This window comes from Galleria mellonella, unplaced genomic scaffold, assembly GCF_026898425.1.
Source record: "Galleria mellonella isolate WM207_F2 unplaced genomic scaffold, CSIRO_AGI_GalMel_v1 utg63, whole genome shotgun sequence".
Taxonomy (NCBI): domain Eukaryota; kingdom Metazoa; phylum Arthropoda; class Insecta; order Lepidoptera; family Pyralidae; genus Galleria; species Galleria mellonella.
Window position 1 is genome coordinate 7,827,226 of NW_026442130.1, and position 12,787 is coordinate 7,840,012.

At 36.1% G+C, this 12,787-nt stretch overlaps 1 protein-coding gene across 1 annotated transcript; it reads right to left on the reverse strand.

Annotated features, from left to right (window-relative positions):
* Positions 1-291: 291 nt before the first annotated feature.
* LOC128201789 (uncharacterized) lies at positions 292-9,756 on the reverse strand. The gene is made up of 5 exons (XM_052899739.1): positions 9,709-9,756; positions 9,072-9,368; positions 8,443-8,726; positions 2,199-3,626; positions 292-1,880 (listed from the first exon to the last, which is right to left on the reverse strand). The coding sequence occupies exons 1-5, from the start codon at positions 9,754-9,756 to the stop codon at positions 638-640; spliced, it is 3,300 nt and encodes a 1,099-aa protein (XP_052755699.1). The 3' UTR covers positions 292-637.
* Between the last annotated feature and the right edge of the window lie 3,031 nt (positions 9,757-12,787).

The window sequence follows — 12,787 nt, forward strand, 5'->3', positions numbered from 1 at the left end:
AAGTAAGAACCATATTTTATTTAATTTTAAGTACTTTTTAAAAAAAAAATTCAATTTTTTTTGGCTATGTTACGCTATTGTATTGTACATTCTGGACCAATATTCTGAAATATATTTGCAAAATATAGGCATATATTAATACCCATATTAATTTTTAAATTATTGAAGCTACCATTTTTTCTGAGAAACAAAATATACTTTATTTTCTAGAAGTGAAATATTTTAATAAAAAATACTGTTATTAATTTATTTATTTAATTACATTGTTAATGATGTGCGCTTGCGTTTGATGATGAACAGATGATGATGATGATGATGAATAAATACACCTAGTATTTGCAGCGATTTAACTAGGGTAAATAAAATAGATAATAATTTGAAGCGTTGATGTAATATAAATTTGATGTTGTGCGTTGAAGTTTTGTTTTGCGAGTCGGTTACAATTTTGAAAACCTGAAAGGTCATGTAAATTCCTCCTGCGTTATGATTGGCGTTCTCGCGATGTCGTGATGAGCGGCTCTTGTGACTGGTTGATGTTGTGCGTGATTATCTATTTTTAACTTAGCAGTCGTCCATTGGTTTTACTGCTGAAACCGCTTCATTATACGCAGGAGTGAATAATATTAATTGCATATTGTTAATGCTTTAACATGCCCCCGGCCTTGAAAGATTCTGCTTTCAAGTCTTCCTCCCAGAGAGGACATATTTTTGAGAATGCCCGCCGAATGATGCCTGACTCGGTCCTTATATCAGCAACTCTTGATACGTCGTCGCTGCCTGGAACAGTGGACACGATACGACCCAAATGCCACTTTAATGGAGGTAAGTGGTCATCTTTGATGAGTACTAATGTATTTGGTTTTAAGTCTGCTTGACGTGTTTTCCATTTATTCCTTGTCTGCATCTCGGATATATATTCTTTGGACCATCTTGTCCAAAAATGTTGGCGAATTTGTTCCACACGCTGATATCGTGTCAAACTCGTTGGCGCGGCGTCTTGAAGATCGTTGCACGGTGGTGCGGTCAGCGGACGACCAACCAAGAAATGAGCAGGGCTTAATGGAAGATAATCATGAGGATCCGTGGACATAGGACTAAGGGGACGAGAGTTCATGACAGCTTCTACTTGAGTTAATACCGTGTTGAACTCTTCGTACGTTAAATGTAAATTCCCGACTACCCTTCGCAAAGAATGCTTACATAACCGAACCCCTGCTTCCCACAAACCACCGAAATGAGGAGAATAAGGAGGTATAAAATGAAAATTTATGCTGTGACTAGTAGCGTAATTTAAAATATCTTGTGAACAATTAGAGAGGAACTTATGAAATTCGTTCATAAGGCCGACAAAGTTTCTGCCGTTATCAGAAAATATATCAGACGGTTTACCACGACGAGAAATAAACCGATTGATAGCCAACAAGTATGCATCTGTTGACAAATCGCCTACCAACTCTAAAGTAACTGCACGAGTAGTGAAACAAATAAAAATTGCAACATATGCCTTTACAATGCGTGCACCTCGACCTTTGCGGTTTAAAATATAAACTGGACCCATATAATCAACCCCTGTATACATGAAGGCAAATCCTGGGCTTACGCGTTGTATGGGTAGATTACCCATGAGCGGTGTGAGGGGTTTGGCTTGAAATCGGGCGCATTTGGCACAATTATAAACAGTTTGTTTAGCAACATTCCGTCCACTAACAGGCCACCACGTTTCCCTTATCGCATACAAGAGAGCCTGTGGCGCTGCATGTAGTAGCCGCTTGTGTTCTGCACGAAACAGTAGTACTGTGAAGTGATGTTTAGCTGGTATCAATATGGGATGTTTTTTATCGTAAGAAAATGAAGTAGAATTACTAAGTCGACCGCCCACTCTAATTAAATTGTTTTTATCGATAAATGGATTTAAATTTGATAAATTGTGCGAATTATTTAATTGACCGTGTTTATTTAATATATCGTAGGTGTCGGAATAGGACTCTAATTGCGCAAAATATACTAATTTCTGTTGTGATTCGTTCAACTCATTGACACTCAACACACCTGTCCGTTTATTAATTTTATTTTTTGTGTTGTGTATGAAGCGTAACATGTAGGCGCAGGCGCGTGTCATGCGATTGAGTTGAGAGAATCTATGGAATGGAAACCAATTGTTTTGATGTGTAATGTGATTGCAATGTACTGATTTTGACTTGATTTCAGGCAAGTCTAACACTGACCAGTCCGTGTTAGTCTTAGATTCACTACAGTTGTCCTTTGATGCGTCATAAGTAATGTCGAATAAAAAGAGGGGGCCCTCCCACCATAATTTACAACTATGTAATGTATCTAAATAGGATCCACGGGACACTATGTCTGCTGGATTTTGGTTGCCTGATACGTGGCGCCATGTATGGTCACTTGTCAACTCTTGTATTTCAGCGGTCCTATTTTGAACAATAGGTTTCAGCAAATTAGGGTTCATTCGTAACCAAGCGAGAACAATAGTCGAGTCGGTCCAAAAAACTACCTTACTAAATTGACACCGTAGTGATTGTTGTATTTTTTCGAACAGTCTAGCACCTAACAGAGCACCACACAGCTCCAACCGCGGGATACTGGTAGGTTTTATAGGGGCGACCTTTCCTTTTGAACACAACAATCTGACAGTGATCTCATCGTCATCACATATGCTGCGTACATATGCGCACGCACCGTAGGCCGTCTGAGATGCGTCTAAAATGTGTAATTCTATGCGCGATGGATTATTACCTATTACGTTTCGCGGTATGTGTATATTAGCAAGCAATGGGGTGTCGTCAACAAATCGTTCCCATTGTCGAATGATATCACTGGGTAACGGTTCATCCCAGTCGAGCTTTAGTAGCCACAGCTTTTGTAATAAAACTTTAATTATAATTATGAAAGGACTGAGCATTCCTAACGGGTCAAATATTTTAGAAATCTTTGACAGTATGACGCGTTTAGTTAATGTTTCATAATCAATACTAAATTCTGTACAAAAGTTAAGCGTGTCAGACTGATTACACCATGCAAGGCCCAACGTTTTTTGTTGTGTATTTTTATCGAGAGACAACTCCTTTAATGCGTGTGAGTTATGTGATGGAATTGACTCTTGGCTAAAATTGAATATCCACTTCCGTAGTGGAAAACAGCCTGACATTAAGATTTTATTAACCTCCTCACAAAGTTGAATTAAATGTTCAACACTGTCAGAAGAACCAGTGATTAAATCGTCGACATAGAAATCCTCACGTATAGTTCTACTAACTTCTTCATTTGAGCTTTTGGACGCCAACTCCTTTAAACAACGGACGCTGAGGAAAGGTGCCGATGCTGTACCGTATGTCACTGTGTTGAGTTGATATATACCTAACTCATCTGTGGGGTTTTCGCGCCATAATACTAATTGTAAGTCGCGTTGATTATGATTCACTAATACCTGCCGATACATCTTTTCGATGTCGGCACACGCTACCCACCGATGTTGCCTAAAACGTAATAAAATGGCAATTAAGTCACCCTGTATAGCATCACCTACGAGTTGTAAGTCATTAAGCGATTTACCTGAGGTGGTCGTCGCGCTCGCGTCAAATACAACTCGTAGTTTTGTTGTAGTGCTATTCAAAATTCAAAATTCAAAAATCATTTATTCATGTAGGACATTTTAGCCGCTTATGAACGTCAAATTTTTACATTATAATTTTATATTTACCCTACCGTCCAGTTCGGTATATAGATCCAATTGAGAAGAACTGGCAAGAAACTCAATTGAATTACTTTTTTTTTTAAAGCCAGTTTATTTACAATGTATATTTATATAGGTGTCTATGTCTAACATTAAATGAAAATTCAGTGCATGAACAACTATTGCCATGCACACTCGTCATTCAAGTAATCGTTTAGTGAGTAATAGGCTTTGCTCAGTAAATATGATTTAACAGATGTTTTGAATTTATTTAAGGGTAATTCCAACATATCCTTTGGTATCTTATTGTAAATTTTTATACCTATTCCCATAAAAGACCTATTAACTTTTTCTAAACGATACTTGGGGACAGCAAGTTTGTCTTTAAATCTAGTATTAATATTATGAATATTGCTGTTTTTTGGAAATAAGTCAAGATTTTTATGAACATATAGAATATTTGAATATATAAATTGAGAAGCAACGGTGAGAATATTTGCCTCTTTGAATTTCTCTCTTAATGAGTCACGACTCTTCATACAGTAGATCGCTCGAACGGCACGTTTTTGTAATATGAATATATTCTTAATATCTGCCGCTTTTCCCCATAGTAATATTCCATAAGAGAGTAAACTATGAAAATAACTAAAATAGACTAATCTAGCAGTATCAGTATCAGTGTACTGTCTAACTTTACGCACGGCAAAAGCTGCTGAACTTAGTTTCGCTGCAAGGCTTTGAATTTGTGCACCCCATTGTGTTTTATTATCTAGTGTGATTCCTAGAAAGACAGTAGATTCTATAAATTCGAGAGATTCGTCATTTAATTTAATATTGCAATTAGTATTAAAACTTTTAGATAGAGAGAAATTAACACATTTTGTTTTTTTAGCGTTTAACATAAGATTGTTAGTTGTAAACCAGTGCAAGAGACGCCGCAAAGCACTATTTACATCGTCATAATTATTAGTCATTCTATTAACTTTAAAAATCAATGAAGTATCGTCTGCAAACAATACTATGCCGCATCTATCCTGCATGGCATATGGGAGATCATTAATGTAAACTAGGAATAAAAATGGACCGAGAATAGATCCTTGAGGTACACCCATTTGCACAAGTGACCCGTCAGACGTAGCGTTGTTAATCTTCACTTTCTGTATTCTATCAGATAGATAAGATTTTATTAAATTTAAAGCATTGTCTTTGACGCCATAAAAAACAAGTTTTTTTAGCAATGTATTATGATCAACGCAATCAAAAGCCTTAGAAAGGTCACAAAAAACACCTATCACATCCATTTTAGTTTCCCATGCAGCAAATACGTGTCTAAGCAACTCTGCACCTGCGTCTGTAGTTGAACGACCTTTGGAAAAACCGAATTGACTATTGTGGATTAAATTATTTAAATTGAAATAACTGACAAGTTGCATAAGGATTATTTTTTCAAAAATTTTACTGAGTGCTGGGAGTATGGATATAGGTCTATAATTTATTGGGTCACTCCTATCTCCAGATTTAAAAAGCGGTATGATTTTACTAATTTTCATTATGTTAGGAAATTTACCTTCATCTATACATTTATTGAAAATAAAAGCAAGAGAGGGCGCAATAATTTCCATTATACTATCCAGTATTTTAACAGATATACCCCATAGATCCTCTGTTTTTTTATTATTAAGTTGTTTGAATATTTTCATTATTTCTACTGATGATGTATGTCTAAAGTTAAATACAGCTGATGACTTGCTAACATTGTCTGTTAGTAAAGTTTCAGCAGCAGACGGGGAAGATTTTAGAGCCTGTGTCGTAATTAATGGAATATTAGTAAAATAAGATTCGAATGTATGCGCGACCTCTGTGTCGGAATTTACCAATTTGTTATTAATATTTAAAGCTATTTTGCTATTTTGAAAATTAACTTTTCCAGTTTCGCTATTTATTACTTTCCAAGTGGCTTTTATTTTATCTTTAGATTTAGTTATTATTTTACCTAAATAGAGAGACTTAGCTGTATGACAAACCTTTTTAAATATTTTCGAATAAGATTTTACATGTTCATGAAATAAGGGATCGGATATATAGCTTCGTTTTTCGTAAAGTTCGTAAAGATTAGCCCTAGACTTATAAATACCAAACGTGGCCCAGTCACAAAACTTTGATTTTACACTAGTTGAAAATGTTTTTGTTTTAAATTCACTGCTAGCTTCATGTTCAATTAAATTAAAAATATGTTCACATACAATGTCCGGGTCATATTGAGGTACTATGACACTAGATATTTTATGTTCAATTTTATTTTTAAAACGTGCCAAATTCTTTTGTGTTATTTGTCTGCATGTAATTGTTTGAGTCCCTTTGGATCCCTTAGTTTCAATTATAACTTTTTGTCCGTAATGATCAGATCCAAGACAGTCGAAATTCATTTTCACCTTTACTTCACAATTACAAAAAACATTATCTATACAAGTGGCAGAATTTCCTGCGACCCTAGTGGGTTCTAAAAAAAGATTGTGCAAATTAAATGATTTAAATAAGTTAATCAATCTTAAGCTTATTGAGCATTCCGATAATAAATCAACATTAAAATCGCCACATACAAATAATGTTTTATTCCTCCGTGCGACTCGTCTCAATGCTTCCTCCATAGCCAGTTCAAAAGAATCAAAACAAGCCGATGGCGGACGATAAACGCAAATTATTATACAAGTAACTAATTCTACGCAAGATAGTTCAATTGTTTGCTCAATAGAAATATTTACAATGTCTTGACGGTTTTTATATTCTACATCATTTTTTAAAATAATAATTGACCCGCCATGAATGGCATTGTTCCTAGCAAAAAAACTAGCTATATTATAATGTTCAAAAGGACAAATTATTTCATATTGTTTAAGCCAATGTTCTGTCAGACATAACACCCGTACATTATGTATGTACTATGTGCGCGAAATACTCCATGATGCGGCAATATGTAGTGTGGAGTATTGTATGTATGTACTTGTGACATATGGCCTAAATTAATATATTCCCTCATGAATGAAACATATAATTCCTTATATTCCGGTGTGTGTTGTAATCGTCTTTCAAGTGCGTAAAAACGATTTTTTGCTTGTAAATATGACTCACCCAATAAGAGAGGGTCAATCTTAAAGGGGATGCTTACACAAAATCTACCATCTGTTGTGCGAGTTGTAGTTTTAATAAAGTGTTCCTCACAAGCCTTTTCCTCATCACTATGTATATCAGTAGCCCTAGGAAATTCCTCAAGTTCCCAGAACTTTCTCACCTGTGTGTCTAGTGAGTGGGTAAAATTACAAAGAACCTGAGAATGTTTGTGTGTGTTGTTATATATGGGCCCCGATATGATCCATCCCAATTTGGTATTTTGTAAAAATGGACCATTCTTTAAACGAATCTTTCCTTCGTCAAGGAGATCCCAGAAATAGTCCGCACCTATTAAAATGTCAATCGGTTGTGACTCATGATATGATGGGTCGGCTAACTGTACGTGAGTCGGAATGCGAATATTATTTATATTAATTGATGTTGATGGTAAATCTGATGTAATATTCTGAATAACTAAACATTGTATATTTGTGGTGTAGGGGCTACACAGGGATTTGATGATGATGTTACAAATCTGCGTGCACTGTGTTACCGCGCTGCCTACACCCTTTATGGTATGAGTGGACTGTATTAATGGCGTGCCTATTTTCTCGCAAAACGATTTTGTTATGAAACATCGCTGACTACCGTTATCCAGTAGCGCCCGTGCGCTGTGATAGTTATTACGTTCGTCACAAACTTCAATCATGGCAGTGGACAATAAGACTGAGTCATTACTCGATGTCGATAAGGGCACATGCGATTTGCCATCTAATGTGAATAGTGCTAAAGCGCTCTTTTGTTCGTGTAAAATAGAATTATGTTTTTTCGAGCAATGTTTACAACAACCACTCCGGCAGTCATTGACGGAATGTCCGAAGCGTAAGCAGTTCTCGCATAGTTTATTTTGTGTAATTAATTTATATTTATCGGCAATTGATAAATCTAAAAATAATTGACACGAATATAATGAATGTTTAGAATGACACATGGGGCAAGGTTTACGGTGTACAGGTGTATATTGTTGATATTTATTCGTGGACATGGAAGAAACGTTACAGTGTACCCTCTGCGATGAGTTATGAGTTGGTTTTTTATTAATATTGTGCGTTAAATTATGATTTGTACTTAATAACGTTTCTAACATGTCTGCTCGACGCGAAATAAAATCAAGTAGACTATCAACTTTCAATTGACCTTCAGATGCACTGGTGTTAAGTGAGAATAGGAGTGTTTTGTGTTGCTCCCATTCACGTTCAGTATTCGAATCGAATTTGGAGACCACTATAAAAATAATTAGTGTGTCCCAGTGTTCTGTTTGTTCGCCGAGAATTTTTAATGCGCGGATATTTTTTAGGACGGTATCAACAAGCTTTCGCAATAATACCGGTGATTCTTTTGTTAGTGGCTGAATTGAAAATAGTGCCTTGACATGATTGTGAATTAATAATCTGCTATTATCATATCTATTAATCAGTAACTCCCATGCGACGGAATAATTAGATGCTGAAAATTCAAGTGAATCTATAACTAATTCAGCACTACCCTTCAATGACGATTTTAAATAATGAAATTTTTGAATAGGGGTTATTTCTTTAGAGTTATGTATTAGTGATAGGTAAATGTCTCTGAATTCTAACCAATTCTCATAGGATCCATCGTAACTGGGTAGGGAGATGGTCGGTAGTTTGACCATATTAAGAGGTCCCTGATGAGATTGTTCAGAGATTTTATCGTCAGATAGCACACTGTCAGCCCTAGCAATCACACTATAATAACTGGTTTCGAATTCCTCTCTACACTCTAATTGTTCATCGATATCATCAGAATGTTCCTCAATTTTAGACTGAACTTCGTTAAAGTCGGTTAAAAGAGAAGAAGCACCTTGTATGCGTAACTTAAATTCAGCTTTTTTAAATAATGCCTGTTGGGAACATACTGATTCTACATATTTTTGTAATTTAGTAAGTCTACCTTTTATCACGCCCCTTTTGCGTATATAAACATTTATTTCACTACTAGTCTTACTGGGGGATCTAGTAGGGGACTTAATGGGAATAGATAGGTTAGCCTGATCCATCATTGTGGTTTGTGGAAAGAATGTGGGTACTTACGATTTGCGAATCCGATGCGTTGTTTATTCTGACCGGTACCGAATGCGGTCTGCGTGATGCTATGAATGTTAATACACGGCACTAGAAGTATAGTAAACACGGTATTAACACAAACGAAAGGGAAGGTTGTGGGATATCTTGGCTGGTACGTTTACCGAACTGCGCTTTATTGATGTTCGTGTCCAGCTTGCGTCTTCTATCCAACAATATTCCTCCACTGGTCGTTGCTCTGGTTTCTGAAGATCCAGGAACGAAGTCCAAGGTATGTTCTGGTTTCTGAAGGTCCAGGAACGGGGGTCCACGTATGCTCTGGTTTCTGAAGGTCCAGGAACTGGGGTCCACCGTATGCTCTGGCTTCTGAAGATCCCGGAACAAAGGTCCAACGTATGCTCTGGTTTCTGAAGATCCCGGAACGAAGGTCCAAAAATATGCTCTGGTTTCTGAAGATCCGGCTCGAAGGACCAAAAATTATGTTAATGATGTGCGCTTGCGTTTGATGATGAACAGATGATGATGATGATGATGAATAAATACACCTAGTATTTGCAGCGATTTAACTAGGGTAAATAAAATAGATAATAATTTGAAGCGTTGATGTAATATAAATTTGATGTTGTGCGTTGAAGTTTTGTTTTGCGAGTCGGTTACAATTTTGAAAACCTGAAAGGTCATGTAAATTCCTCCTGCGTTATGATTGGCGTTCTCGCGATGTCGTGATGAGCGGCTCTTGTGACTGGTTGATGTTGTGCGTGATTATCTATTTTTAACTTAGCAGTCGTCCATTGGTTTTACCGCTGAAACCGCTTCATTATACGCAGGAGTGAATAATATTAATTGCATATTGTTAATGCTTTAACATACATAATTACATCAGAATATTTTCATTTATATATAAATTTCACATACTATCCTACATAAGGTACTTGTTATTATATTTTTGTTACATTGTAAATAAAATACCTTATTTAAATTAGGCAGGAGGGCAAAGTGCGTACAAAAGAGCCAGTGCAGGTTCAAAGGTTTATTTTTCCTAAGGGGATTTTAAATCGGAGGCCACATCTTCCGCTATTAATAAACATTTACTCAGAGGATTCCGAGAGAAAAAAAAATGTATGCTAAAATATCATTTGTTGGAACATGTTACGTTTCCCTTTATACTTAATATTGTGCGAAAACGAAGTTGTGCTGGGGATGTAACGATATTTTCAACGATTTCCGTTTCTGTTCGAATAAAACACAGACAAAAATATTCAGTAGCGTAAAATATTTTTTAATTATTCTATTCAAGCAAAATTTCGTAAAATAAAATATTACAAATAATGTAATATTGATAAGTTCACGACTTATAACTCCATATAAGGTAGATGTACCCACTAATGCTTTAATAGATTTAGACACGATATTTAAGTTTGAATGTTATGCCAATTCTAAGGATATAATATCACCTCGTTTGACATCTTTTTGCACTTGAATGGGTTCCGTATTTTGTCTGTAGTCGGATAAATACCGTAGTTATATTGAACATACACTTCAAGAATTCGATATAGCGATAGACAATCTGGCACCACCGGACGGACACAACGCCCACGTCTCGACTGAATTCAAAGGCTTTCTTACAGTCTCAGTGGTAGATTATGCTCTTCGATCTTCTGTATAATTTGTTGTATAGTTTTTCTGTATAGTTTGTAGTATATGTATTTTATCATTGGAAGACTTTGTACAAAAGTCGCCTGCTAGAGTGTTTGACCTGCTCGTGTTTCTACTGTGAAGTAGCTGCTATTGCATGGCTGTGTTTCAGTCTAAAAGGTAGGGTATGGCATTTAAATTTCGGGGCATAAAGATCATTTCCTCAGGAATAACAAATATAAGAGATTACAGTGTGTTCTATGATGTCTACGGTATCTTTTGTGCCCAGAGTATTGACTGTCGCCTAGACAATTACTACTTCCTGTCATCATTATTCTAGTTTTATAAAAATAATTTAACGACATAATTCAAATCCAAATTTAATTTATATTTAAGAATACTTTTAAATGTCAAGTTTCTTTTCACACTTGTCCTTAAAAATACTTTTAACTTTTACACTATGGATCACCTGAGTTACGCACACAACGAAACGGAAGCAAAGAGTGCTAATGGATGTACTAAATTGAACGGAAACGCAATTTCAAATCTTTCAGTACCGAGCCATAAGTGGCCAGTATATAATAACCTGAATTATATACTGTGTGATACCAGAATAGTGATATAATCGATCCCTCCGTTATTAAATTTCAACTGCTATCTCATTCTCATGTTACTAGTACATTTAGGGGATTTTCAAAAGGGAGTAAAGAGATTTTTTCAAGGCGGTAATGCGCGCGTTTTTTATGCAAATTAGCAAGCTGACGGGCTACCTGATGAAAAGCAGTAACCATAGCCTATAGACATAAACCGTATCATGAATATAACAGAGTTTCATGCGTTGTTGTCATTACTGAGGAGTAAGATGTTATGCCTCTGTACTTTGTAAGTTCACTACCACACTACCCACTCTTCAAACTGAAACACAGTCCTGCAAAACCAACTGCTTCACGACAGGAACACGAATGGGTCGGTACCCAAGCAAGCGACTATAGTATGAAGTCTCTCTCTAGTTATATATATTACGAAGTATATGGTATTATATTTAACATTTATCAATTTTTAAAGCTACTTTTGGTGAATAAATTAACATCACTGCACCATTACATAGCGCCATCTAGTCACAAACTAAGCAGAGGTTTTTTTTTTTAATGGGTGACAATGGGTATGGTAACCCCGTCTGTGCTATTGGTAGATATACACTAGCGAGGCACCAGTGAGAAAAGACAGTTGAGGATGAAAGCAGGTCTGTTTGCCCATCCTGATAAATTCTAGTCGAATTTGTCAGGATAGAATAGGACTAGAGAAATGGTACCTCAGAATTTAAATGAATACCTTATATATATATATATATATATATATATATATATATATATATATATATATATATATATATATATATATATATAATATTAAATATAATATTAAATGGATGATAATGGAATGGTAACCTCGTCTGCGCTAACGGCATACGCTGGCGGGGCATCAATGAGAGATGATAGGTGAGGATGAAAGCAGGTCAATTAGCCCAACATGATGAATTCAACAAGAATTAACCACAATGGTTTTCAGGGGAAACCGAGTGGAGTGATAGGGTGTATTTTGCAGTAATTGGACTGGACAATCCCTTTCCTACGTACACAATTGTAGGAGTTCACAACATGTTTATGGTATTACTAGCTTTTATGGGGGGGGGGGGGATTGTTAGTAATGGGGAGGTTAGTCCCCATTGCCATCAATAAACCTTAATAGATCGACCTCCACGCGGTTCTCCCTGGAAACTAGCGTGATTAATTTATCGTTGAATTCGTCACGATGGGCCAATTCCCAAAGAGGGTTGACGTCAGGCAGGCGGTCGGTTGTAAAACTATAAGCCAAATCTTTTATGTAATATGGATAAAAAAACATTACGCCGACCCCAAATAATAATCGGAATAAGGGTAGGAAGAAGACGATGATGATATGTCTACTTAGGTATAAGAATTAAATAAATACCTAGTGCCTATACATTAGCGCCTATCATTTATGTATTAGTAATGCGGACTACCAGTTCCATTGCGAGCAATATATCCTATTACGTCTACCTCCATCTGGTCCTTCCCGAAAACTATCGTGCTGAATTTCAGGTGTATTTCATTACGATAGGCTAACTGACTTGCCTTTTCATTATTACCTGTCATCCTTCACCGATGGGTTACCATTCCATTAATATTTATTTAATAAAGAAATAGTCGTTGCTTCGATTTCC

What these genes read in the sequence shown, in the direction of transcription:
- LOC128201789 (XM_052899739.1), bottom strand. Translation starts at nt 9,756, where the DNA reads ATGCAATTAATATTATTCACTCCTGCGTATAATGAAGCGGTTTCAGCG. An exon ending in CATCAATAAAGCGCAGTTCG is followed by an intron (nt 8,727 to 9,071) that starts GTAAACGTACCA and finishes TGTTCCCAACAG; the next exon opens with GCATTATTTAAAAAAGCTGA. An exon ending in GATGGATCCTATGAGAATTG is followed by an intron (nt 3,627 to 8,442) that starts GTTAGAATTCAG and finishes AATTTTGAATAG; the next exon opens with CACTACAACAAAACTACGAG.